Genomic DNA, 25,123 nt, shown 5'->3' on the forward strand with positions numbered 1-25,123 from the left:
GGTTGCAAATTGGTGTCAAATGCACAAATCTCTAGAGAAAAAATTTGTGTGTGGGTGCGTGGAAATAAAAGAAAACAAGATAAAAAGACGGAAAATGTGTATTTAAAATAAAAATACAGCTTATAGAATCCCAGTGACGTTAGTAATCCAATCTTTGTATGGGAACACTCTGGTGTATCCAGATGGGTCCGTGTTCTCACATCCATTTTGACTCATAAAACTGGCAACTCCTACAATGAGTGTGTGGCCACCAGCAACATTTTGTACCAAAGGACTTCCGCTATCGCCCTAAAACCAGTCCCACAATAAAAATCCCTAATTTGTCCCAGAAACTCACTTTGCAGATCCCTTCATTGTAATTACCAGCGACACAGACCATGGTATCTATAATACGAGAACCATAAGTCAGTTTGCACTCTTCGTTCGTCAGTGTGCTGAGTTGAACGTACTGAAGCTCGTTGGTAACGCCTGCCGTTTCTAACAACACAAAGAGAAGAAATAAAACGGTGACACTATCGTAAGTTGAAACTTACGATCGTCAATTTGCCCCCAACCGAAAGTGGTAACGGAAGCTGAACCAGGAAGATCTGCGATGGGGAAGAAGCTGATCGGTTTGATGTAATCTAAAATTAAGAATGTATCATTGAAGATATGCTTGAACTGAAAATTTACCAGTGAAGCTAATGGCCAGTCTAAACATAACAAGACCAAGATCGTTCTCTAGTGTCATCGGATCGTAAAGTGGATGAATAACCATATTATCTGTCGCAAGGGTAAATCTGTTCGGATCATTATCACGCAGAGTGTGTGAACCTAACTGGACCGTCATCAAAGTGGCTCTAAAATCAAAACGTCAACTCGAATCGTCAAATTTTTGTGAGACTACCCATAGATACAATGTCCTGCTGTGATTACCCACAAGTGGTTGAGAAGAGCTCCGCCGCAGAATGTGGTACTTAGGTCTTTTTGAACGTAAATAGCCGCAGCATAGGGAAATTGGGCAGCTCTTGCTTCATCTCCTCCAATAATGCGTGGACCTGTAAGAGAGAAATTGAGTTGCGACGTTTATCTATAAGTAAAATATACCGATATCTCTTTGGGTGGAGAGATGGACAACGCCGAGGAGGAGTGTCAAGGTGATTACTGTGAAAAGCTGCATGTTGAAAGACACTTCCGGAGATGTTTGATTGTTTTTATAGGTTTACCCCTCAAAATTACTTATCTTATCAGTTCTTATTTTTGACAGGAATGGATAGTTCGAGGATTAAAAAAACATTCCTACCTGATGCTGTAATCAGTTTTGAGTGAAGGTGTTGTTCATCATTATCTATAGAGTGTTTATTTTCTGTTGACCATTTATGGAAATCAACGCGTAACACTATTTTACTTTAAATGGAGTTTCTATTTTCAATACGCATTCTCTAGGTGGTCGGAAATTTTGTTTTTTGTGATTGAGAATATTACATCAAAGCTGGAATCCTAGTATCACTAAGAAGCAGTTAAGATAACAAAAACTGTTACAATGATTGATTACACCTGCTCTTAGCCAATATGACAACGCTAACTTAATCTTCTTATTGTCACGATTAAGTGGGCGAGTGGGCTGATCCTCTAACATAAATTAAAGCACTTAAACTTTGCTTATTCGTATTACAAACATTCTAAAGGAAACGGATATGCGATAAAGTTTCTTAAAAAACAATACAATTTGTTATATACGAACCCACAACTACGTTTTTTGGCTTTTGTCATTGATGTTCATCTTTTTCTCGACATTTTTACAAATCTGGTAAATCTGGTTGTGAATTTGTGTTCTTACCTGGAACTAAAAGACGCCAACAAAGTTGCAGTGGCCCCGTGCAGGTTTCTACGTTAGAAGAGTTCAAAAAACATGACAGAATGGTGTTAAACTCAGCAAACTCTTTATGTGTTGTTCTTTAGACTCGTCTGGTAATAAACGCAGAGCAGCTTCTTCAGCTTCTTGAGAAATTTCTGTTGAAATCGACGCAACTTCCATTTTCACGCTCAAAACAAAAGTACGGCAGTAAACAAGTAACCATAGCAACCGCGCCACAGCTTACTGATTTTCACCGAAATGTGACGTTTAAATGTCGGTTTAATTTTTCATTCAATGCGAATGATTTGGGCTTATGATTGTGGATAATAGTTATTTATGTATTAAGGGCATAATGTGTATGTTTATGTTTGAGGGCAACTAGATTACAAAGTCTCGGGCCGAAGGCAACTTAAAAGTTGCCCGAGATACATAAACATCAAGTTATGCCCTTGGTACATACAACGTTTTATGTCTTACCAATAGGAAATTTTGATTTTTCAAACATAAATAATTTCTCCACAAATACAAATTTCTGTTCCTGAATCTACATAAAGACTTTATAAAAAATACTCCACATGTCGTTGTGTGTTAGTTTAAAGATTTAATCGTTTTAATTACTAATTTCTAATTTAATTCCTAGCCTCAAAAAAACACGCGCGCACAGTGAAGCATGGCTAGCTATGCAACGCAGCGAACTGCAGAGCATAAATCTGTTACAGCCTCAAAGGGACAAAAAAGTTTATTTATTCAGTTATCTTTTGAATTTGACTGTTTGGTGATAATTAAGTTTAAATGCAATTTGAATATAGCCATATAGTCGCTGTTTGTTGTGAGGTTGCTCTGACACCTTAATGCCCTAGGGCGTAATTGTACCTCTAACGTACCGCAAACCCGAGCCATAAAGAGCCAATAATTAAACGGTAAGACATAAAATATTGTTTAGAGAAAAATAAACGCTCTTTTGTAAAAACATGTTCTTTAATTTTATATGAATAAGTACATCCATTAAAAATAGAAAAAGGTAATAGAAACATCAAAACATGCGTCTTTATAATTTGTGTTAACAGTTTGGGCTATACTATAACTAGATTTTTGTTACAAACAATAATAGAATATTTGGTTTAACATTTGACAATTGTCTCTATAAGGTACAACAAAAACAATGGGAAACTAAGTTACTGTAAAGAACACGAAGGGAACGGCGTCAATAAATCCATTAAGAGACGTCATAAGAATTACGCTAAATGGTTCTCTTCAATCCGAACTTAATAAACCAGATGTTTGTGTTTACAAATAAATTTTTAGTTTTGGATAATTGCCCATGCAACCAACAAGCGAATCAACTTAATTTGATGCCAACTCGTTCGAAGAAGACACGAAAGAATTTGTTTATTTATTGCATTGCGCAGATTTATGGTGTTATTTTAAAAGCTGACATCGCGATTATTGTGCTTATAAATAAAAGTAACGACTAACAATCACAATTGTCAAAATTCCAATTCTAAACTACACAGTCTCTCTTGATTTCCTCCACGTGCGTGGTCGCTATTTCTTCTTCTTGGTCCTCGCCGGTTTGATGACTGGAGTCTTGGATTCTGGCGCCACCGGAGGTTTCGTTACTCCGTTACTTAAGTTATTATTCGGGTAATCTCCATTGTTGTTGACTAATGTGATCTGAAGCTTTGGTACAGTTAGTGGACGAATTAGCGACTTGACCATCGGAGGGACGCCCGGAGTCGAGGGAAGAACCGGAGAGCTTGCACACAGAGCCGCCGATGTGAGTTGCGTCACGAGTCGGGCACTGGAGAAGGCGTCGTCGCTGCGGCCGTTACCGGAAGACGTGCGAAATACTTTCTTGAGTTTGGATTTTAAACCTGCAAGAGTCAACAGGTGACGGATGAATTACGACGCCAAAGTTTTAAAGCTATTTTTTGGACCACACAGACGGTCGGCCGAAATCATCGAATGATTATCCACCAGATGTCTGGGGATTGACTAGATTACTAATAGACTTGCCATTGGAGGCCGGTTGAGGAATCGGCGGAACGGGAACGACTTTCCCCATAAGAACTCTGGCCCCGAGCTCATTCTCCCCGCCCCAGTTCCCGTAGGAAGTGGATCTTTCCAGGAGTCGTTGTCTTGCATGTTTCTCGATCACATCGGCACAGACGTAGCGGCCGCAAAATCTCGCCCATTGGTCAGCGCGGAAACCGCGACCATTGTCACGCAGGGTCGGGTTAGCACCTGGAAAAACGAGATTCAATATTAGTTGTAGATAGTCAAAATTGAAGTGACGTTGCGACCTGTCAGACATGGGTCGTGACTATTACAAAATCCTAGGTGTCCCCAAAACCACCTCCGACGACGAAATCAAGAAAGCCTACCGAAAACTGGCCCTGAAATACCACCCGGACAAGAACAAATCTTCAGAGGCCGAAGCGAAGTTCAAGGAAATCGCTGAAGCGTACGAAGTCCTCTCTGATAAGAAAAAACGCGATATTTACGACGCGTACGGTGAAGACGGTTTGAAAGGGGGCGCCTTTGACGCCGGTGGGTTTACCTACACCTTCCATGGTGACCCCAGAGCCACTTTCGCGCAGTTTTTCGGCAGAGCCGATCCTTTCCAGAGGTTCACTTCTCAAGACATCTTCAACCTCTTCCCTCTATCGAGATCGAAGAAACAGGATCCTCCAGTGGAGTACGACTTGAACATCTGCCTCGAAGACATTCTACACGGTTGTACGAAGAACATTAAAATCTCAAGGAACATCACTGAAAGGAACGGCACTCGAATTCGTGAAGAGAAAATGTTAATGATACAAGTGAAGCCAGGGTGGAAGGCCGGGACGAAAATTACCTTCCCCAAGGAGGGGGATTGGTCTCCGAACAAAACCCCCGCAGATATTGTGTTTATCATCCGAGATAAACCCCATCCACTGTTTAAAAGAGACGGAAGTGATATTAACTACGCCGCCACAATTTCTTTGAAACAGGCGTTGTGTGGGGGCAGCGTCAGTGTTCCAACTCTCAACGACAAAAAGGTGAAGTTGGATTTGGGGGGCGATGTCATTAAACCCACCACTGTCAGAAGAATACCAGGACTTGGCTTACCATTCCCTAAAGAACCGTCGAAACGGGGCGACATTATCGTGGAATTTAGTATCAAATTTCCGGACAAGTTGTCGCAACAAGTGAAGCAAATTTTGACTGAAAAACTACCCAATTAAGTGGAAGGTTTAACTCAAATGTCATTAATTGTGTATGTGGAAATCTATTTTGTTTTGTTTATCACGCATGATAAGTTCGTATGGTTATTGAGACCGTAAATCGATACTATTATCGGAAATTTAATTATTTTGAGTGAGTTAGAATTGTGGCGATATTGTCGATAATGAAGAGGAAAAAATAAATGTCGAGGGGTACGCCAACTTTTCGAAATATTTCGATGACTGTCTAGCAATTCTGAGTCTTGGTACAGCTTCTAACCAATCTCGATTGATTCTACCTTCGTCAAGTTGTCTCAAGGTCCATTTATTGTTTCGACTGACCCATTTACTGATAAATATATTGTCATTCTCTGATGCCATAACTTAGATAATGACACACATAAATGATTCAACATTCACCTTTCGTAGACAGAAAATTTAATGAATGAACAATACCCGTTCATTATTTACTAAAATATGGGATTCGATTTAACGTCAAACGGTTTCAAATTGGTATTTTCAGACGAAATATTCCGTCGGAACATCAAACACTCTGCGTTTGTATCCAAACATTTTCAACTTGTTTGACGTTTAATGAATCAACGAACTGCGTTCTCGCGACTAAAGCACAAATGCAACACAACATTTTATCCACAGTCACAAGTCTAAACTATTCGAAATGAATGAAAACGTCACACCAAATGTGCCTTTCGGTGAAAATCAGAGCGCTATGACTGGTTGCTATGGTTACCTGTTGTTTACTGTTTTTTGTTTTGCTCGTAAACGCGTCGAAAGTGGAAGTTGCGTCGTTTCCAACAGAAATTCCTCAAGAAGTTGAAGAAGCAACTCTGCGGTTATCACCAGACGAGTCTAAAGAAGAACCCGAAAAAGAATTTGCTGAGTTTGACTACTATGGAGAGAAAATCGGCAAGTAAGGGCAGAAAGTTACGTCGACGATTTGATGTCAAATTAAGTGAATATCGCAAAGAAAATTCAAGAGGAATCTTCTAGTTGCAGGTTCCAGGTAAGAACGCCAACTAACAAATGCGTCTATACTTGCACCAGATGTCATTTCCAAAAAGTCAAAATAACAAAACGGGATCTGTGTGTTAATTTAAATATAAATGTTTATGTAAACACGTGATTTAATAAATTTCAGGAAACGAAAAGAGCAACTATAAGTTGATATTTCCCAGCAGTTCCAAGCAATGTTAACATTAAACAGAGCTAGCAACCCACTTTTTATTTTCAAAAACACACGTAGTCATTGTATAAAAAACATGTTCGAACGACGAGGCGCCTGCTTTGCATAAACGCACTGTTTTTGTGTGAGGTCAAAGCATTTTTATTAAAATATTTATATGTAACACCAATTTGCAGAGTTGAAATAATTTGATTGAATATAAAGCGAGAAAAAACAAAATTTACCTGCAAAAAGTAACAGTTTGGCACATTTGTTTCGTCCTTGGAGAGCAGCCTTCATCAGTGCAGTGAATCCTAAATTATTTCTAGCATCAATTTCAATTCCACGCCGACTCAGCAGACAATTCAGACACTCAACTTGTCCTGAAAAAGACGAAATTTTTTTATGAATGTAATAATAATTCCGGTCGAACCTACCAGCTTGAGCAGCAAAATGCAACGGAGTATTGCCTTCATTATCGGGCTTATTGGGATCCAAGCTCGGCAATTGTAATATTAATTCCAATAGTTCTATTGATCCGTTCGATGCAATGTAGCTCAGTGCAGTCTGAAAATGAAAAGGCAATTATTGATTAATTTATTACCTTGGATGAGTAAATAGTTAATAAACAAAACAATTGAAAAGTCATTACTAAATTATTTAACGGTAATTTTAAGTCCGTGGAAGCTTCTTGAGCCAACTAGAAATCAGAAATCGTCGTGACATTAAGCAGTTTAAGCTCCAGGGAACGCTGACCTAGATGTTGAATGTACGTCAACTAGAACAGAATCGAATATCTCTTTGATGTACCTATGTGTGCATTACAGGGATGTTTCACAGCCTTGTATTGATTTCAATATATTATTGAGGTCAGGTCAGGTCATAAACTTCCCGAACATAAATATCTATAAAAATGAGCGAATCCATCAACGTTGATCGTCTCTGTCAATTTCCGAACTACTTCTATTGTTGTAGGAAGTCTCGGGACTAATTTCGTTCATGGCGAAATTAGAAATGAGGTGACTGACCAGAATGTTGGACACTGCAATAGAGATTGCATAAAGGTTTCAGGAAACTTGATAAATAGAACGATGACCTATCTGTACTGTCGGACATGTAACGTCAATCGAAATTAAATTAGTGCATAGAAGCGGGCTGTTGATTGGAGTGGATCGATGGAGTTATTATTACGTTTGAGTTTCTTTTAGGAAAAATTAAGAGACCTGTTTGCATCGCTTCGTCGTAAACAGAGCCCGGGAATCTCACCCTTCAACTTCATTACTTTGTGCTGCAACAGCCGATAATTTCTGTGAAAAATGTCAGGGTTCAGAGCAGATTATGTTATAATTCGCAATTAACTTAATAATCACTCAGTACATAATGAGGCAATCACATTATAAGCACAAAACTGCGCCTTTTATTCTCTGTAGCAAACACAACAGAACGTGGTCGTTGATATTCTTAAGATCCCTCCAGGAATGAAAAGTCGGAAAGTTTGCATCGGAGTCCTTGACAATAATGAATTTTCCGCGAAATTGGGGTCACTTTTTCATTTCATATTCTTGCATGCAATAACTGTTTTGAAAAAGAACGAGGTTGACAAAGCGTTTGGAATTATTAATACGCAAAGATAAACGAATGCGGGTCAGGGAAAATTATTTGAATACATCTCCGGCTCTAATCACTAAAATCGGACCTCTGATCCGATCAATTTCCTGCATGTTGGCGAATCCTTAAACTTAACGATGTGCTTTAGCAAGGGCGAACTTTCCCGAAAGTTTATAGGTCATACGGAATTTATGCAAATTTCTTGAGATGCGTCCCATCGATCTCGTCAATCGAAAACACGACCGATATAACGGGCTATTTTTACCGCATTAAAAATGAAAAAGGGGCGTACGGAACTCCACAGGTACTCATTGTCAAAGTGTCGTTTAAAAATAAGTCACCATTTTTCAGTTGGCAAGATTTAAATCACTCAGTGCTGCCAACAGACGTACAATTGAAATTGAGCGACGATAAAATAGAACGGGAGCTTTTTAAATCGAGATTAAATGCGCTCAGAATAACCCTCTGGCATCTGTAAATCGCAAAGGTGCAAGTTTAAACTCTGCGGCGACGTAAACGAACTAAATTTGTTGAGTTTGTTTTCGTTTACATTCAGGCGGGCGAGGTTGATGTAATGGGCGTGCAGGTAAAACACGGCGATTTGTTTTTCTAGCTTGCTGAAACAGATTTGTCGAAACTGAAGAAAGTTGCGATTGTTTTTGCGATTCAAAAGTTCAGTAATAAGTAGTAGAAACTTAAATCCGCGGAGATTATTTATGTTGGCATTGCGTACTTGCACCACATTAACCTACAAAGTATACAAGAAAATTAACGAGACATCAAAATTATTTCATCACACTCTTAAAATATACAAATTTATGCGAAATTTAACATATTATGAACAACCAAAAGCAATCAGAAATTGAAGTAGTTAATCAAAATCCTTGACATTTTTATCAAACGCTCGTTTATTCCAAACAATTCCGTTTTTGTCTGCGCTTTTACAGTCGATCAAGCTTTGGCGTAATTGGATCCAGCAAATCGCATCAATCCGCGTTCGTTTTATTTAAATTAATTGATGGAACGCGAACGGTTGTTTAAAGTGCTAATAAATCTGAATTTTTCTGAAGCGTCACATTCATAATGCTTATATGGTGTGGGCAATCAACTTTAATTGACAAATAAATAGAATGCCAACAAGTGCAACCTCATTCCGGTGATGCAGATTCATTGGGACTTTGGAGCACAAGTATTATTCTCATTTTGCCTGGGAGGCGTTTTTAGAATGCAAATTTTCAAATTTTTATCGTGTAAGTCGTTCGTTTTGGGGGACAAAAGACGATCGTGCAAGTACTGTCAATGAAATGTGGTGAAATTCATTTTTTTTAACATTTTTACCTGTCAAAATGAACACTTGCAACCTACGCCAACTGTTTACGACCAAAAAATTCAGTTGCACGACTTGTGTTGGACGTCAAAGTCATTTAATTGTCAAAAAGTGTAAAGCAACCTTTATGACTGCCATTTTTTCAAAATTGATTGAAATTTGCACGTAAAATTGACAGTAATGCATAGACTACACTCAAATTTCAATTTGGCATTAAATTACATCCAAAATGATTTGGCCGCGACGGTACATACAAGCTGTTCCAGAACTCGCGCCCCAGAGAGTAAGGGAGATGGTAAATTTCAAAACAATAATTGACTAAGTTTAATAGTATTCGAAAAAGGATAAAAAACTAACAACCAATCCTGGAAGTTTATTCCAGAGGTGGAGTGAAGGGCCATTCCAATTTCCTAGGCAACGAGAGTGAATGTTCATCTGACCAATTGTATGTTTCCATAGTTACCAGTTTTCAAATTCTGTTCAGCTTCGGGATTGGTTACCATTTTTTTGTCTTAACTCGATTATTTTTTGAGCTAAAAAATTTTTGTTTCGAAATTTTGGTTCAGAATTGTTGCCTTAATAATCCCTTTCTTTCTGGGACACCTGTATAAACACAAATCTCTTTTATGAAACTTGCAAGGGAGGTTTGTTTGCTTAAACGGCTTACACAGTGTTCAAAAAATAGAACCGTATTTTTGAACATACCACAAGTGAATAATGATATTATTACAAACGTAAATATTATTTCGAAAATACGTAAAATCGACGTCATGATTAAATTGTTGCGTAAAATGTAAAAGAGTCAGAAATAAACGTGTAGTTTGATCTGATCAGTGTTTTGGGCGTCATTGCAAGTGATATCGAATTCAACTGGTGGAGTTGAGTTTTAGAGTTTTTTCATTTGTGCTGTTGGAAAACTGCAGGGAAGACAATTCGAAGAAGGGTAAAATGAAGGATCTTGGATAACGAGCCCAACTAAAAACTCCCAGTGACTACAACGATTACTCAACAAGTATCTATTTTTATCGAGATCAATTTGTGTTTACGCTGATTCAGCACACGCATTTTCACTTTTTTTATTCGAAAAAAAAAACGCAAAAACCGCAACAAAGCGTAATTAAGTTTCCGAAATGAAGAGATTAACAAGAAATTGGGAAAGTATAAACCTGACATTTTACGACGCAAGAAATTGGCAGCTGAAAGTGTGCAGCAACTGCGTAAAATGATTGTTTTTGAGCGCATTTCGTGCCCCTTAAAAATTCCACGACCACGACACCTCGTTAATTATTTTCATTTGCAGCCTTGATATGTAAACAACTTGTGTATACAAAATAATTTGTATTAAGCTCCTAAATCGGTTGTCAAGCCGACTGAACTGCCTGAAACCCGATAAATAAAATCGATTGAAAAACTTTATTACCTCCTTGGAGTTATTGCATGCAACAGGTGACCTAAACATGTCAAAAGACATGCATAACGTTTGCCAGTTTGGCCTAATTCCTTCTCAAAGCGTGCTCTATGATTGGATGACGCAAGCACGCACCAAAAATTACAAGTCCGAATTAAAAAATTGCGAGAAAGGAGACGCGAAATTGTAGGTCGAGGTTGAAGCGACGAATTTTCAAAGGCTTTCAATGAGGTTTGATTCTGGAAAGGTTCGACCTTTGGAAAATTAAAAACGTGTGATTACAAAAGAGACGTGTGATTTTTTTTAATTTTTGGGGTCAATCCAATAAGATGTTAAATATTTATAGCATTGATACTGTAGTAGTTAATCGAAGGAATTAGCGTGGCGTGATATTCGATTTTCTACAACTTCCCTAACAAGTTGTACATACATTATGCATTCGGCGGTGTGCTTCTAGCAGCGTTGATGCATTTACAAAAATATTTTTTGTTGTGATTTCAGCACTCATTTTTATAACGTGTTGACTTGAGTTAGAAACCAAAAAGCAACTAAAAAGTTGGACAGTTTCCAAAAAAAAGGTGTGAAACACGAGCAGAGACTTATTGTTTATGAGCCACTTAATATTATACAGCTTAATCGTAAATATGAATGTAGCCATGGCAGCGACCGAGGTGGGAAAAATGTTTTGTTATGGTTATTTCTAAGATAAAAAATTGCGAGAAAAACGATTCCGAAAAGGGTTGTTTGATATTTGCCATAATTGCGGAGATATCGAACAAAATCGTTTTCGAACCTCCAAAATTTTCGCCCTCTGGCGCGACAACCCAATATTTTTCATCGATTGAGTCGCAAAATTTTTTTGTCCCAAAAATCGACCATCGAGTTTTTGACTTTTGAGAGCGAATTCTAAAGTTAAATGACCCGAGAAAAACGCTGGTGAAAACCGTTTCAAAAAATCTATTGTTGTTTCGGAGATATTCAACTTTGAAAATTTTCAAAATTCATTATCCGAAACTTTGATCGCTCATAACTTAATTATTTGTTGTCGTACGTAAATTTCAGGCCCAGATTTGTAATCTGCGCAAAATTCTGCGTAAAATGAGCTATAATAATTTTACTCTAAAAATAAGTGAGATATCGATCTCAGAACTTTGACATAGACTTGCTACTTTTGAAAAATCTAAGAACGATTTCTTGGCTAAAAAATCGCGAGAAAAACTATGGGGAAAACCGTTTCTTTTTATATGTCGTAGTCTCCTAGATTTTGAGATTGTTTCGAACAGAATTTGGTGACATTTTGACAGAAATTACAGTTTTTTTTGACATTCGGCAAGGCACATACAAAAAAATTTCTTATACATACACCAAGAAAATTCCAAGAATCCTGACTGAAATTCAATTTCTACAAATTGTGAGTTTGTGCAAATAAACTGTTAGCCTTTGCTGCCCACCCGACCATAAATTGCCCAAAGTCGAATATTTTCGGGTACTTTTGTTTTCGGCGCATTGACAGGAATTTATTTTGATAAGTTTTGGACGCGATTTTTTAATAGTTTACAAGGCTTGAAGTAAACATTTCAATGATCAAAGGAAAACATTTCATCGTTTTCGTAAATATTGGAAAGAAGATTTGGGATTAAAGTCAAATTAGCCGGCACTCGCCGTTTATTTAATAACAGAGAGTTAACCTTTCAAATTAAACAGTAATTAGAGAGATTATCCTCAGGATTATCAATTTAAAAACGTGAAGGTGACCAGTGTTATAACTCACCCTTCCGCTGCTATCTACGGCGTTCAGATCCGCTTCGGCGACGCCGACCAGCGTCGCTCTCATCAACAAGTCCCTCAGCACGTGGTCATCCCCATCGCGCGCCGCCCTCAACAGCACCTGTCCCCCAGGTGAGGCGGCCGCGTGAGGCGATGCGTTCGCCGTCGGCGACAGCGTGCCCCTTATATACCTCGCTGTCGGATGGACCCTATTTCTGGTTCCTGGTGATGCAGTCACCGGGACGCTCGTAACTATCGTGTAGTCGACGTCGCGACGTCTGTCGTCTTCCGCCGAATACCGTACAGTGACGTCGCTTCCTGTTGAACGATGTGCATCTGAGCGCTTACTGAACGAGAAACGTGTTCGTAATATGCCGACTCCCGCCGTTGATTCGGCGTCGCCGCCGTCGGGACACGAGGCGCCATCTGTGGGCGGGAGCGCGAAGCGCACGCGGCGGGCCTGTAATCAAGAGGGCGGTGGTTATTGACAGGTTGGGGATTTTACCCGAATCTAGTGATTGTGAACAATCAACAGGATTTGAAAGGGATAAGTTAGATACCTGTAATAGAGACATGTCAATTTTGGTTAATAGATGGTGCTCCAAGCAATTGTCGAGTTTTTTAGGGATTTTGAGGCTACAAACTGTTTAAAAGTGCCGTTTAAATATAAGTTATAGAACATCATTGCCAGATGCTAATGTTGCCAATACTAACTCATAAATCTCAATTTATTGCTTGTTGAAAATAATAAAATCTTTACAGAAATAACAAATCAGCGAATACTTACAGGCCGAGAAGGCTTTTCGTTTGAGTTATGCGTAAATTTCCCAGACCGCCGTTTGCCGGACACTATGGAATCATGATGCTTCAGATTGACTCGCAGTGGTCCTGTAGCCCCCAGTTTGGCCCCAATTGCCCCATATCTTAAAGATGGAAGCTCAGAGACCCGTTTTGTGATGGGTTTAGCGGACGGTTGGTTGTGAATTCCAGTCTGAAAAGTAATTAAACAAATAAAGTATAATAAAAATACGAGCAGTGTTTGTATTGAAGCACTATTTTCAACTCACAAGAAAATTTTGTGCTCCAAGCACAAGTTCATGATTATCGGTCATTCAAAGGTGTAGATAGACAATCAATGTTGAACACGAAACGCTTCGGGTTTGCTAACACCGGAGCTTGATGTAGAACCGCAATAAGTCGCGCCTGGTACACGCCAACAATCTACTTGCCCTATCATTTCCACACATTGTTCGCTTTATTTAACAAAAGGGCTTGGAATTCTCCAAACAAACTTAAACTTTCCAAAACTAATTCGAATCGATTCTTCGAAACGAATTGAGGTGTTGAAAAAACGCCGAATTTGATGTTTTTACGGGTTTATGAAATGTGGCACGACACCTCGACGTCTCAAATTCAATTTGTTCAAATTATGGTTGTGTCACTGGTTTCGTGACTAGAGCAGAGAGTGGTTGCCACTTTTCGCTACTTTTGTCAGGTAATCGCCAGTTGCCGAAAGTAAAACGTAAACTTCTTTGACATGGAAAATAAATTGGTTTAAAAATAAATGGAAGGGAAGTGAGTTCGTGTTCCTTCAACTTTGAGTAATAATAAAATAACACAGTAAGGTGCTCACGAGTTATTATGGTCGTGTTCCAGGTAAAAAAGCATTTTGGAGGTCATTTTAATTTTATAATTGATCGTGGTCAGTTGACAGTTTTTTTTTGCTTGATAATACGCAAATTGTAGTCGTACCATTTTTGGATCTGTGATATGAATGATAAGTACGGTATCTACTTTATTAAATGCAAATGCAAAAAGCGTGAAAAAAAACGATGGTTAAAAACCCCATCTTTCGCTTTGTCTTAGTTTCGGAGATATCGGACATCGCAACTTTAAACCGTTCTAATTCGGTTATTTATTGACGTACGTGAAGAGAGGAGCTCGAGTTCTATCAACTGGCCAAATCTCAGATTGATAGGACAAATAGTTTACGAGGGGCGATCGAAAAACGAAAAATTGAAAAATTTTCATCGATTGAGTCGCAACATTTTTTTTCCAAAAAATCGACCATCGAATTTTCGACTTTTGAGGACGTATTCTACAGTAAAATGAGCCAAAAAAACGCTGGTGAAAACGGTTTCAAAAAATCTTTTGTAGTTTCGGAGATATTCGAGCTTTGAAAATTTTCCAACCCAAAATCCAATATTCGAAACTTTGATCGCTCATAACTCAGTTATTTTTGAACCGATTTTATTTTTTAGGATTCTACGTAAATTTCTGCGTAAAATGAGCACTAATACTTTAATATTGCTTCTTAAATAAACGAATTAGCGATCGTGTCTGAATTAGTGAAGATTGTTTAACCATAAGATCTTCTTGTCCGATTTTTTTTACTAATAATAAGATAAACGCGTTATACATTCGTTTATTCTTTGACATAACACTGAATTACGCATCAAATTTATTTGTAACAATTTTTTGCCGAATTACGCAAGTTTGCCCCTTTGTTTCAATCAGTTTAGAGTTGCGACTTGACGGAGACGAATGTTTGTGTGGATGTGGAGTGAAATTGTGCCGTTTTGGATTTTAATTTAAAGGTCGGTGCTAAACAAACTCATTTTGGGACATTTTGCTGTGCTTTTGCGGGATTTCTCGTATGTTAATTTTATCAACTTTTGCATTTGTTTAAAGTTAGACGATACAACACACAAAAACGTTTAACTTCGGCTTTTACTCCTTTTGGAGTCTGCGTGAAGTTCTGCGTAAAATGAACCTTCTAATAACACATGTTTGCTCCAAAAATAAGCGAGATATCGACTGAATTAGATTTAGAAACATAATTTTTCAGATTTTCTATGAATAATGAATGCGATACCTACTTCATTAAATGCAACTTTACTTCCTGTGGCAAGTTTGACATGTGAAAGTTCCTTCCGATTTTTTTATGTTTGCGTCCTAAAATTACCTTTAGTGTGTCACGCACACCCTCAATGCCAGCATTAATGGCCAATTTAACTCCTAATTGGCAAACTTATCATTAACCAACCAAGTAAAAAATATATTTCGTTAAATATAACACTGTGTAACATTGACCTCTTACATGCATGCGATTTGTGAATTATTCGCTGTTCCACCCTCGTTCTATTAGTCGGTCAAGTACACAAAAAGCTCCTGTTAAAAACCGGCGCCTCCACCAATTTTAACATATCGGAAAAAAATGCTGTTATGCCGGCAGCAATGCAATTTAACTATTGGATCTGTATGGACATTGCTAAAAACAAATATGACTCATACACGCCTATCATAATAATTAATAATTTTAGTTTCCTTTTAATTAAGCTGTCGCAATTTACGATGAAATAAAACATTTCATATTGGCGATCTGTCGACATGCAAAATATCTCTAATTACAAAATCTAATTAGATGATGGCTAAGTCCACCGCGTCTGTCTACATTAATCACAATAAGCCATTAATGAACTTTTTTCGGATATTTCGCAGCGATTATTTGAATTCTCGGAAAACGTAAACGCGAACACTTTTTGATCGCAAATAACTAAAGAAAGCTACGACAAAAGCAGGAAAATCTTTCGCTTATTATGCCCTGACACCTCCACATGCATATAAACTTGCCAACTTAATAGAATAGTTGTGTCGCTGCTAAAAATACAACACCGATCTCATGCGCTCCAATAATTAAGACTTGACACTTACAACAAAAATTACCTCTTTTATACACGGCCGCATCACTGCAGTGCCTTTCGAGACGACCATTTTCGCAAAAGTTGCCTGCAACAAAACTTCATTGTTACTGCATCAAGAAAGAAATTACAAGCACGCCGCGACGCCGACGTAAACTTTTGAAAACATGCAATTACAAGAATTCGTGAGTGATGAGCCGTTTCCATTGTAAATAGACTGACCTGACGTATATGAGGTTGTTATAATGCGCTACTCATTCATTTGTGTCAAGTTCACGAACGCCACAATGCTCGAGCTTTTACTGGAAGCTTTCGGTTGCGAACTTGCAAAATAACACATGCGCGCCGCAATTGTGAGATTTTTCTGTAATTGTTTACGTGGGCGGAATACCTGCGTGGTTATCGCGGTTTGTTTTTATTAAGAGATAAACTTGGGGCCGTGGTCCCAAATATACTGTTTAATCTTTTTGCTGGTTTTTATCATTTTTCGTATTATTGTTCTTCTGCAAAAATTGTTGTAAGGTACATGTTAACATAATTTATTATGTATTAGATGCGAATTACGTACAAGGCTTTTTACATACAATTATAAAATCAAGAAAAAATACAAACACTGTACTCACTGTCTTAAAAAATTAATAGTGGCTATAAAAGATGTTAAGGACGAAGTATTTTGTAGCTTTTTGACGCTTAATCTATTAAAGAAGGAGCGCTAGTAGGTCCCAGTATTTTTTTTGTTCATATTATTACTCAAATTGAAATTTTGTTGACAAAATCAATATTATCTTGCAAATAATAGGAACCATTAAAAAAAACAATTGTTTTATTAAACTAAATACAAGTTATAGTAGTGTCTCTATAAATAAAAATTAAAAAAAGATGTTTTTTGAAAATGCGTTTATATGCAACCAATTATACATGGCTAGCAACTTTTGTTGACATACGCCAACTCATCACGTGGTTGGCAGCACTTGTCCGTTGCTATGACAGTTGACAGAAACAAAAAAAAAACTCGCAGTGTGTTAACGAATTTCTTTTATTAGCGTTGAAAATTACAAAATGCAAACTGTTAGATAAATAATTCGATTAAATAAAGCTAAATAAACTCTTCCTCCATCTCTAAGCGTGCAATGCCGCCTTCACTTGCGCCTGTTGAAACTGATGTTGCAGCTTTTGCAGTGCCTCCCTATGAACGTCCTGTTTTTTCTCCATGGAAGTAATCAGATCATCACACCTCTTAATTTCTTTGTTGATATAATCCATTCGTTTGCTAACATTTTGCTTTGCTTCCACCAGCTCTGTCTTGATGAGAACTGGTCCTACGGACTTGTAAACTTTGCCGTCTTTAGCCAGTAGATCTAGTTCTTCCTTGACGATCATATTTTCGTTTAATTGCCCATCCAACTGTTGTCGAGACGAAATCGCCTTCTGCAACTCTGGACCAAAGTAAGGTTAGGAAGCACGAGTTTCACCGTAATACCTTTTTGCGTGTTCTTGAAACTGTCCAGCTCGGACTGAATTTTCCTTTGCAAGTCTTCACTCATTGTTCTGTTTGAAATGGACGTAAAAACACTTCTCTGCTTTAAGAAGTTACAAAAGCGGAGACAGGTGTGAAGTTAGGAACTGACAGTTGACAGCTGAAGTTTCTACAAAATTCTGGTAGATGGCGCGGACGCAAATTTTCAAATTTGCAAGCAAACACTTTTGAAAATGAAAGATATATTTATTATAAAAACGCATTAATCGGAAGGAAATCCCCAGACTTTCAGACTGCCAGCATCCCTTTTCCTGTCGTACGCGTCCTTGTCGTCACACGCGTACGCTAAGAAGTACATTGAAGGATGCCAAGCGACCGTGAAAGTGGCAGCCTCTACAGAAATGTCCGCTATTTTGTCTCCCGTTTCCACGAATCCGATGTCGATGATCAAATCTTCGGATGCGGAAGCCAACAATTGACCGTCGTAACTGAAGGAAATTGTGCGCACCGGCCAATCCATTCTACAAAAATTAAATAAAAAAAAAGTTGCAACACAAATAATTATTACCTTGTGAAAACTCTTTGGCAAGCCAACTCGTTAATGTCCCAAAGTGAAACTAAAGCATCCGCACTTCCTGTGGCGAAATATTTGCCTGTGGGGTCGAATTCTATACAAATACAAGTGCCTGGATGCGCTTTTAAAATGTGCTGCCTTTTTAACTCGGGGTAACTCAGTATGTGGACACATCCTTGTCCATTTGTTAGAAAAAATAAATCGCTGGTGTTATTCCACGATATTTCGTTTACTTCGAAATTAAACTGCTCTTCAGCTTCAATTTTGTGGGTTCTGGCGTCAATAAAAGTCACTAGATCCTCCTTATTTCCCACTGCTATTGCATTCCCGTTAGGTGACCATGTGATATTGATGTTTTCTCCTTTTGTGCTTATTGTCGCGACGCATTTTTGGATTCTGGTGTCCCAGATTCGCACAGATTTGTCTCCACTGGCGGTACTCAGGAGGTCTGGATGGGACTGATGCCAGCAAAGTTGGTCGACAGAGCCCCCATGACCTTTGAACGTGATTTCTTTGTTCTAAAAGCAATCTGCGTTGAAATTGAAGAAGACTTTGCTAACTCACCAAACGGTCTCTGTCTAGAGTGTAAATACAAACTGATTTATCGAAGGATCCGGACGCTAAACGTTTACCGTCGCAACTCCAACCCACGGAGTGGACTTTTGAAGAATGCCCAGAATATTCCTTTATTTTGCAGTGGGATTTAAAGTGGCTCTGGAGCTCCTCAATCTTTTCTTGGAACATTTTGCAAAGTCACAAACTAAAATTTAAATTCGTGGCTAAATGTTTTGCAAATTACTTTGGTTTTGTACTTACGGAAATCAGCGGTAAAAACGAGCAAAACTTTGAACGCACATAACCTCGAAATTTGTTTGTTTACATCTGCTTGGTAATTTTCTTGCTACTGGTTGGTACCCCCGAAATATCTGAGGCGCCAAATTCAAAATGACAATTCTATTGTATTGATATTATTCACGGGTAATGATTATCATGCATTAGGCAAATGTAAGAGTATTTCATGCTTTTTCTGGTCGTTAAAACCAGACAAAATTACAAAATAATAATAAAATCATGTTGTTTTATTTTGTTGCTTATTTGAATGATTTTTCTTAACACTATCAAATAATACAAAGTCGCACCACATCGTTTTGGAAGGAAGCAGTGGTCAGTCGTCCTCTGATATCTAACTGGCGTTTCCTTTCATTCAAGATAGTGATTACAGCGACTTGAATTCGCTTAACACAAGAAAAAATGGAAGAAAACCAAGTTCAAAGACCAATTACCCAAATCCTGTATCGCCAATCGTCTTTGGAGACGAGATTATATCCTGTTGATCCCTCTGAAGAGTCCAGTGATGAAGAGATTTCTCCACCAAAGATCGTCGATGTTAAACTCAAAGAAAATTCACCTCCAACTGAGCAGAACGTGGGGGAAAAAGATGAAAGTGAAAATGCAACAGCAATTTATTCAATAAAAGGTAAGTTGAGTTTCATTCACATTTGAATAAATTCGAAACAATACTACTCATCAGACTGGATGATGGTATTTTCTATGTCTGATAAAACCCACTGATGGTCCACTATCTCTAAAGCCTCCCATTCCGCCTTAAACGGCACCTTTGGGTCATTCGGCATGGCCATGGCAGCCCCCGACATCTGATCTTGCATCTGTTTGCTCTGATCCGCTGCGTTATTCTCTCCCAAAACCAAAGCGTAAATACTTCTCAACCCAAAAACGTTCAAGAAGTACCAGGAAGCTGAAGAAACCCAGGAAGCGTCAAGATGGCTCAACTCAATCCCTCTTTGCAGCATTGATTTGAATCGCAATGTTAAAGGAAATGGTACTTTTGTGGTGATGAAACCAGAGAACATCCAGTTGATCCATCCACCGATAATAATCATAGGGAGAACGTTAGTGAGATTCCCTTTCAGCATGTCTGTCATCATTGAAGGGTCAGTCATCATATTCTGAGTCGGTGCGGGCCTTTTCTGAATTAAATAGCCACCTTCCTCTTTATTAAACGCGTGTCTACGTATTAGGAACGACGTCTTTGGAATATATTTAGCGTTTTCTCTGAGAACTCGCGCACGGAGAATTAGTTGACTGTCTGCCAACTGCTGAATTTCAACCTTTTTTTGACTAGAAAGGAGAATAGATATGTAATGTCGCAATATTCCGACCAAAAACGTTATCACTACGATGGGTAAAAACACCCAGAAGCGAATTTGGGGGTCCACTATCAAATCGGTAGTCATGTTTTCTCACAACCCCTGGAAAATCATATTTTGAATTGAAAACAATTCGTAAAATTTGTCTTACCGTTTCTAGTTCTTGTGAATATTCCAACTCCTGTTTAAACACCACAAAAATTATTTAATCTTTAGAAACTCGGGCTCTTGTTGACATTTGACACTTCGAAACGTCATTGTATTAAGATGACCAACCAAAAGAAACAAAATTACTGTTTGTTTCAGGCATTGCCCGTCACTCTAAAAAACAAACTCCCCAGAATATCAAATGTCAAACTGATACGAAAATGGCGGCTGTGAGACCAAAATCTCCCCGAAATAATGTTGGAGCTAAAAACGACAAAGAGGAATCAATTTGGGACAAACTTGGAACGTTGGGACGTAAGAAGCGCATCAAGGAAGGTAACCAAAGTTTTTTTTATCCACTTCCGTGTCTAATTGTGGTGCTACCTTATATGGTTATGTTGTTAAACAAAGTAGGTGTGGTGACCATAGTGACCTAATTTGTTTTTTTTTCGTAGTTCAAGAAGTGCAGGCTGAAGGGAAGTATGCTATTGACTCCCCTGGGAACCCCCTTAATCCCATCACACCACCAGAAGACTATGATTTGGGTAAGAAAGCAACAAAAATTGTATCAAAATTCATGTTTACTCTAACACAGAGGATAATGAGGAAAGATGCATGGTCGACTCTCGTTCATGCGAGGACAGCAAATTCAAAGAGCTCACGCAAGTTTTAATCGATTGGATCAACGACGAATTAGCTTCCCAAAGGATAATCGTGCAAGATCTAGCTGAAGATCTGTATGATGGACAAGTTTTACAAAAACTCCTCGAGAAGCTGACCAATGATAAACTAGATGTGCCAGAAGTCACACAGTCTGAGGAAGGACAGAAGCAGAAACTTGCGGTTGTTTTAGCTCACTTTAATCAGGTAAATTTCTATTGATACAACGGGAGTTTTACAGGTGTTTTAGGTTTTAGGGGTGCAGCGCCTAGAACACCAAAAATGGAGCGTAGAAGCAATCCATTCTAAAAACATCGTTCCAATCTTGCATTTGCTGGTTGCCCTCGCCCGGCATTTCCGCCCTCCCGTACGTTTACCAGAGCACGTATCCGTAACAATGGTAGTGGTTCAAAAACGTGGGGGCCAACTGTCTCACCGTGTTGTCAATGAAAGCATCACAAAAGCGTACGACGATGTTGGGATGAGATGCGAACGCGACGCTTTTGATACTCTGTTTGATCACGCTCCTGAAAAACTACAAGTTGTGAAAAAGGTTGTTTTCGTTAGTAAAACAAAACAGTTTATAATTATTGTCTTTTAGAGTTTGGTAACGTTCGTCAACAAACACCTCAATAAAATTAATCTGGAAGTTGGCGACATTGAAACTCAATTTCACGATGGGGTGTATCTTATCATGTTGATGGGTCTTTTGGAAGGATTTTTTGTACCTTTATACAGTTTCCACGCCACACCCAAAGATTTTGAACAAAAAGTGCACAATGTGGCCTTTGCGTTTGAGTTGATGGAAGAAGTGGGTTTGAAGAGACCCAAAGCAAGACCGGAAGGTCAGTTTGGCGTGAAATTTTGTTTATTGTCTGTGATTGTAATTTTTTGTTTTTCAGACGTCGTCAATTACGATTTAAAGTCGACTTTACGAGTGCTTTACAATCTTTTCACAAAGTATAAAAGTCTTCAGTGAAGATATTAACGTGAGACGTAGTGCCTTAAATGTTTGTCCAGATGACAACTCCTCTAATGTATCTAAACCTGGATGTGCTTTAATCGCTTTTAATGATGTAGAATCTGATGGATTTATTTTTAATATTATTATAATGTTGGTGTTTATACCCACTAATGTAAATAACTTGTATAATTTTATATTTATTAAAAGTCGAGATAAATCAAATCTGATAGTTTGGCATCAGAATGTTTTTGAAAATTTAGGGAAAAATTGTGTCCGGCCTAGGGAAATATACGAAACGAAGGTTGGCAACATTTTGTTTTCTAATCTAACCTATTTTCAGCAGGTTGATTTTATATTTTTGAATTGTGCTAAAATGACGAAGTTACGAAAGCAACGAAGAAGAAAAGTTTACCGTCATAATGTGAACAGAAAAAGGTTACGAAACAAAATAGAAGGGACAGGGAAAGTAAAATGGTAAAATGCAAACATAACCTCAATCCATCCTTTTTATTTCTACTTTTCGTTATTTTTAGTAAAGACATTGAAAAAGCATGGGATAAACGCAAATCTGTTCAGACGAATTTACAAGACATGGGCTTATCCTACGACCCCAACAAAACTATAAAAATTCCCAGCTCTATGCAGAAAATCAAAGCTTCACTGTCTTCAAACTCTGATGATTGGAATGAGGAGGAAATTACTACAGAGCCTACGAAATCACACGTGGCTCAATCATTAGAACAGGAAGCTAAGGCTCCAAGGGCGAAGATGTTTAGACTACCAAAGGGGCAAGTGGAGTGGATTACCTATTTAATGGATAAGTATAGAGATGACTACAAAGCAATGGCAAGAGACAAGAAAAACTATTACCAAGAAACCTGGAAACAAATCCGAGCGAAGATCAAAAGATTTAAGAGTATTCCAGAGCAATATTCTGTATATTTGAAGGAGAGGAATCTTAGTGATGAAACTACAGACAGTCTGTCTGATGATGAAAGTTGATTCCTTTTCTAAAACAATAAATTTTATTTATCAATGTTTGTAGACCTCACAAAACGTCCTGTCCAAAGAACTCCCTTGTCTTCTGCAGGAATGAATCTTCACTTGTACACATACAAACATTAAAATAGAGATCCTTCAAAACTTGCAACTTCTCTAAATTGGAATCAGATAATTGAGAACACGTCACTAATAACTTCACTTCATTTTTATTCTTCACTGCACAAACTGCCGCATTGTCCAACAGTGTTGTGGTCATCAAAGCTGCTTGCAGAGGCGAGTAGGATTCATTGAAGCCACAGTAATGTTCATAATTCATCACCATTATAACATTTGGTAGTTTTCTCCACAGTTGAATGCTATTTAATTGGGTTATTAAATCAGTGTGGTCCTTTAAATACCTGTTGAAATTCAATTATTGCATGACTGACTTGTTGAATTCACTCACATGACTGTTATGAGTTGTAAAATCTCCTTGTCTGGCGTTTTTATGTTCGGTGGGGCGGCGTCGAAGATCTTGGGGGATATTAACCAAACGTGAAGACCATTTTCTGCGAGGGAAATTGCAATCTAGACAGAAAAAGCATGCATGAATGGTAATAAAACATTTGGTTAAAACACGTGTTGGTGATTACCTGGAATAAAGTATATTCCCAATTGTTTACTCCGATTGCAAGGGCTGATTGGACTTGCTTTGGCTCCATGTTGTCTGAATTTGGTGGAATCACAGCTGATAAATGCTGGTTCTGCAATGAAAATTATGTTTGGATTCGATTGGGGGGTTTACTTTTGAAAGGAGAAACGCCCTGTTGGCAAAAAAACCTTGTTTCTTTTTTAGGGGAGAACGCACGAATGCGGAAGAACCCCATGAGTGGTCAGGTCAATCTCAAGGGCGAACCCTCGGGTCATGAATGACAAAGGATCCATCTCCGGGAGATTATTTATCCACCAGTGTACGTCAACTGGTAGTGAAGAAAACTGCGAGCTCCATCTACAGAAGTAAATTTCGTTTCCCTGCGACTGAATTTTGAGGGTGGCAAATTTAAATTGCAGGTCCGTTTTTATAAATCCGCAAATGGGGTCGCTAGGAGCGGTAATCGACTTTGTTTTTTACGAATACAAAAAACGCGTTATACATTCAATATTTTATGACATAATACCGAATTACGCATCAAATTTATTTGTAACAATTTTTTGCCGAATTTCGCAGGTTTGACCCTTTGTTTCAATCAGTTTAGTGTTGCGACTTGACGGAGACGTGTGGATGTGGAGTGAAATTGTGCCCCTTTGGATTTTAATTCAAGTAAGATTTTATTTAGGATTAAAAAAAGTCTTTATTTTTGAAGTTGCATACCGCTAATTTCAAATACATTTTTTCCCGCCAGTTCCTTACCTGATTTCCTCAACTTTCATCAAAGTGGTCACGTGTCCCCTGTCCCACTTTTTGATTGGTCTAATTGACGTCGGCGCACTACTTTACCGACCAGCGCCCGCCATTTTTCACTCTCGTTTCATCAATGGTTAAGTAAAGTGTGTTTTAATTTTCATCGCAGCCCTACGCATTGGCAAGATGTCGTTCTAGCACGAAAAGTTTTTGCACACGCAAGTGTGCCACTACAAGCATAAACATGCAGTGAGTATTTATTCGTAGTCTTTTTATTTAATGTTTACTAGCAGCTTGAACCGAGCCACTGAGTGACCGAATGATTGCACCATATTGGTGATGTCGTCATCTAGATTATGCCGTCATTTATTGACAGGGGTTAGTTCGAAATGAACACAGTGGCGATTTTATGCTAGTGTTGGTCAACGTTAACGTCGTAGTAAAGTTTGTTGACCTGCGAAGGAAATGGGGAAAATTGTCTATAGAAGGGAAATATCGATTAATTGATTGGGGGGATTATATTCTCAAACATTCATGCTATTGTAAACACGTCACCTAGGCTGCTATCGTCTTATCTGACACCAGCACTATTTAACAATTTGACATTGATTAACATTATTGACATGACATGAGAATGTTTGGGTTTAATAGAATCAATGAGGCCATACAGTTTTTAAAAGGTTGCACGCACTGTACAGCCTGTCGAATTTGAC

General features: G+C 38.3%; 8 protein-coding genes and 1 pseudogene across 10 annotated transcripts; 3 read left to right on the forward strand and 6 right to left on the reverse strand.

Annotated features, from left to right (window-relative positions):
• Positions 1–84: 84 nt before the first annotated feature.
• Positions 85–1,861, reverse strand: LOC148180058 (brachyurin-like). Of its 2 annotated transcripts, none has more exons than XM_088050686.1 (8): positions 1,724–1,861; positions 1,283–1,661; positions 1,087–1,207; positions 887–1,037; positions 673–839; positions 534–623; positions 338–477; positions 85–288 (listed from the first exon to the last, which is right to left on the reverse strand). In XM_088050686.1, exons 3-8 carry the CDS (start codon positions 1,157–1,159, stop codon positions 121–123), a joined length of 789 nt encoding a protein of 262 aa, XP_087906812.1. In that variant the 5' UTR covers positions 1,160–1,207; positions 1,283–1,661; positions 1,724–1,861; the 3' UTR covers positions 85–120. The 2 variants fall into 2 exon arrangements, with proteins under 2 accessions (XP_087906812.1, XP_087906813.1); XM_088050687.1 differs by having other exon boundaries at positions 1,283–1,471; positions 1,522–1,861.
• Positions 1,862–2,796: 935 nt separating this feature from the next.
• On the reverse strand, positions 2,797–16,363 carry LOC148180059 (uncharacterized). Of its 2 annotated transcripts, none has more exons than XM_088030353.1 (8): positions 16,260–16,363; positions 16,063–16,125; positions 13,124–13,327; positions 12,341–12,796; positions 6,664–6,793; positions 6,472–6,609; positions 3,854–4,081; positions 2,797–3,711 (listed from the first exon to the last, which is right to left on the reverse strand). In XM_088030353.1, exons 2-8 carry the CDS (start codon positions 16,108–16,110, stop codon positions 3,383–3,385), a joined length of 1,533 nt encoding a protein of 510 aa, XP_087886479.1. In that variant the 5' UTR covers positions 16,111–16,125; positions 16,260–16,363; the 3' UTR covers positions 2,797–3,382. The 2 variants fall into 2 exon arrangements, with proteins under 2 accessions (XP_087886479.1, XP_087886478.1); XM_088030352.1 differs by having other exon boundaries at positions 16,051–16,125.
• On the forward strand, positions 4,060–5,196 carry LOC148180060 (dnaJ protein homolog 1 pseudogene; annotated as a pseudogene).
• Positions 16,364–17,057: 694 nt separating the features above from the next.
• Positions 17,058–17,685, reverse strand: Pfdn6 (prefoldin 6). Its single transcript, XM_088029168.1, has 2 exons — positions 17,518–17,685; positions 17,058–17,473 (listed from the first exon to the last, which is right to left on the reverse strand). The coding sequence occupies exons 1-2, from the start codon at positions 17,579–17,581 to the stop codon at positions 17,157–17,159; spliced, it is 381 nt and encodes a 126-aa protein (XP_087885294.1). The 5' UTR covers positions 17,582–17,685; the 3' UTR covers positions 17,058–17,156.
• A 54-nt stretch (positions 17,686–17,739) lies between these two features.
• On the reverse strand, positions 17,740–19,005 carry tex (THO complex 3 homolog tex). Its single transcript, XM_088029167.1, has 4 exons — positions 18,905–19,005; positions 18,653–18,848; positions 18,083–18,606; positions 17,740–18,035 (listed from the first exon to the last, which is right to left on the reverse strand). Exons 2-4 carry the CDS (start codon positions 18,830–18,832, stop codon positions 17,777–17,779), a joined length of 963 nt encoding a protein of 320 aa, XP_087885293.1. The 5' UTR covers positions 18,833–18,848; positions 18,905–19,005; the 3' UTR covers positions 17,740–17,776.
• Positions 19,006–19,263: 258 nt separating this feature from the next.
• Positions 19,264–22,249, forward strand: parvin (beta-parvin). Its single transcript, XM_088050382.1, has 7 exons — positions 19,264–19,565; positions 20,563–20,739; positions 20,859–20,948; positions 20,999–21,270; positions 21,314–21,616; positions 21,665–21,908; positions 21,966–22,249. The coding sequence occupies exons 1-7, from the start codon at positions 19,340–19,342 to the stop codon at positions 22,040–22,042; spliced, it is 1,389 nt and encodes a 462-aa protein (XP_087906508.1). The 5' UTR covers positions 19,264–19,339; the 3' UTR covers positions 22,043–22,249.
• On the reverse strand, positions 19,534–20,558 carry EMC3 (ER membrane protein complex subunit 3). Its single transcript, XM_088050388.1, has 2 exons — positions 20,408–20,558; positions 19,534–20,358 (listed from the first exon to the last, which is right to left on the reverse strand). The coding sequence occupies exon 2, from the start codon at positions 20,341–20,343 to the stop codon at positions 19,609–19,611; it is 735 nt and encodes a 244-aa protein (XP_087906514.1). The 5' UTR covers positions 20,344–20,358; positions 20,408–20,558; the 3' UTR covers positions 19,534–19,608.
• Positions 22,250–22,282: 33 nt separating the features above from the next.
• LOC148180065 (nucleolar protein 16) lies at positions 22,283–23,064 on the forward strand. Its single transcript, XM_088050387.1, has 2 exons — positions 22,283–22,501; positions 22,561–23,064. The coding sequence occupies exons 1-2, from the start codon at positions 22,401–22,403 to the stop codon at positions 23,027–23,029; spliced, it is 570 nt and encodes a 189-aa protein (XP_087906513.1). The 5' UTR covers positions 22,283–22,400; the 3' UTR covers positions 23,030–23,064.
• On the reverse strand, positions 22,821–24,679 carry LOC148180066 (uncharacterized). Its single transcript, XM_088050390.1, has 4 exons — positions 24,420–24,679; positions 23,662–23,772; positions 23,475–23,596; positions 22,821–23,427 (listed from the first exon to the last, which is right to left on the reverse strand). The coding sequence occupies exons 2-4, from the start codon at positions 23,728–23,730 to the stop codon at positions 23,076–23,078; spliced, it is 543 nt and encodes a 180-aa protein (XP_087906516.1). The 5' UTR covers positions 23,731–23,772; positions 24,420–24,679; the 3' UTR covers positions 22,821–23,075.
• Positions 24,680–25,123: the final 444 nt, after the last annotated feature.

Source organism: Gnatocerus cornutus, chromosome 2 (genome assembly GCF_029298725.1).
Source record: "Gnatocerus cornutus isolate USDA-ARS CGAHR chromosome 2, icGnaCorn1.1, whole genome shotgun sequence".
Lineage (NCBI taxonomy): Eukaryota > Metazoa > Arthropoda > Insecta > Coleoptera > Tenebrionidae > Gnatocerus > Gnatocerus cornutus.

What these genes read in the sequence shown, in the direction of transcription:
- LOC148180066 (XM_088050390.1), bottom strand. Translation starts at nt 23,730, where the DNA reads ATGGAGCCAAAGCAAGTCCAATCAGCCCTTGCAATCGGAGTAAACAAT. An exon ending in GGGAATATACTTTATTCCAG is followed by an intron (nt 23,597 to 23,661) that starts GTAATCACCAAC and finishes TTTTCTGTCTAG; the next exon opens with ATTGCAATTTCCCTCGCAGA. An exon ending in TTACAACTCATAACAGTCAT is followed by an intron (nt 23,428 to 23,474) that starts GTGAGTGAATTC and finishes GAATTTCAACAG; the next exon opens with GTATTTAAAGGACCACACTG.
- LOC148180059 (XM_088030352.1), bottom strand. Translation starts at nt 16,110, where the DNA reads ATGGTCGTCTCGAAAGGCACTGCAGTGATGCGGCCGTGTATAAAAGAG. An exon ending in CCGTAGATAGCAGCGGAAGG is followed by an intron (nt 6,794 to 12,340) that starts GTGAGTTATAAC and finishes TTTCATTTTCAG; the next exon opens with ACTGCACTGAGCTACATTGC. An exon ending in GCATTTTGCTGCTCAAGCTG is followed by an intron (nt 6,610 to 6,663) that starts GTAGGTTCGACC and finishes CGTCTTTTTCAG; the next exon opens with GACAAGTTGAGTGTCTGAAT.
- Pfdn6 (XM_088029168.1), bottom strand. Translation starts at nt 17,581, where the DNA reads ATGAGTGAAGACTTGCAAAGGAAAATTCAGTCCGAGCTGGACAGTTTC. An exon ending in TTTCAAGAACACGCAAAAAG is followed by an intron (nt 17,474 to 17,517) that starts GTATTACGGTGA and finishes ACTTTGGTCCAG; the next exon opens with AGTTGCAGAAGGCGATTTCG.
- EMC3 (XM_088050388.1), bottom strand. Translation starts at nt 20,343, where the DNA reads ATGACTACCGATTTGATAGTGGACCCCCAAATTCGCTTCTGGGTGTTT.
- LOC148180065 (XM_088050387.1), top strand. Translation starts at nt 22,401, where the DNA reads ATGACGAAGTTACGAAAGCAACGAAGAAGAAAAGTTTACCGTCATAAT. An exon ending in GGGACAGGGAAAGTAAAATG is followed by an intron (nt 22,502 to 22,560) that starts GTAAAATGCAAA and finishes CGTTATTTTTAG; the next exon opens with TAAAGACATTGAAAAAGCAT.
- tex (XM_088029167.1), bottom strand. Translation starts at nt 18,832, where the DNA reads ATGTTCCAAGAAAAGATTGAGGAGCTCCAGAGCCACTTTAAATCCCAC. An exon ending in CTCTAGACAGAGACCGTTTG is followed by an intron (nt 18,607 to 18,652) that starts GTGAGTTAGCAA and finishes GATTGCTTTTAG; the next exon opens with AACAAAGAAATCACGTTCAA. An exon ending in TGCCAAAGAGTTTTCACAAG is followed by an intron (nt 18,036 to 18,082) that starts GTAATAATTATT and finishes TAATTTTTGTAG; the next exon opens with AATGGATTGGCCGGTGCGCA.
- parvin (XM_088050382.1), top strand. Translation starts at nt 19,340, where the DNA reads ATGGAAGAAAACCAAGTTCAAAGACCAATTACCCAAATCCTGTATCGC. An exon ending in TAAGAAGCGCATCAAGGAAG is followed by an intron (nt 20,740 to 20,858) that starts GTAACCAAAGTT and finishes TTTTTTTCGTAG; the next exon opens with TTCAAGAAGTGCAGGCTGAA. An exon ending in AACTACAAGTTGTGAAAAAG is followed by an intron (nt 21,617 to 21,664) that starts GTTGTTTTCGTT and finishes ATTGTCTTTTAG; the next exon opens with AGTTTGGTAACGTTCGTCAA.
- LOC148180058 (XM_088050686.1), bottom strand. Translation starts at nt 1,159, where the DNA reads ATGCAGCTTTTCACAGTAATCACCTTGACACTCCTCCTCGGCGTTGTC. An exon ending in CTCCACCCAAAGAGATATCG is followed by an intron (nt 1,038 to 1,086) that starts GTATATTTTACT and finishes TCTCTCTTACAG; the next exon opens with GTCCACGCATTATTGGAGGA. An exon ending in ACAATGAAGGGATCTGCAAA is followed by an intron (nt 289 to 337) that starts GTGAGTTTCTGG and finishes GACTGGTTTTAG; the next exon opens with GGCGATAGCGGAAGTCCTTT.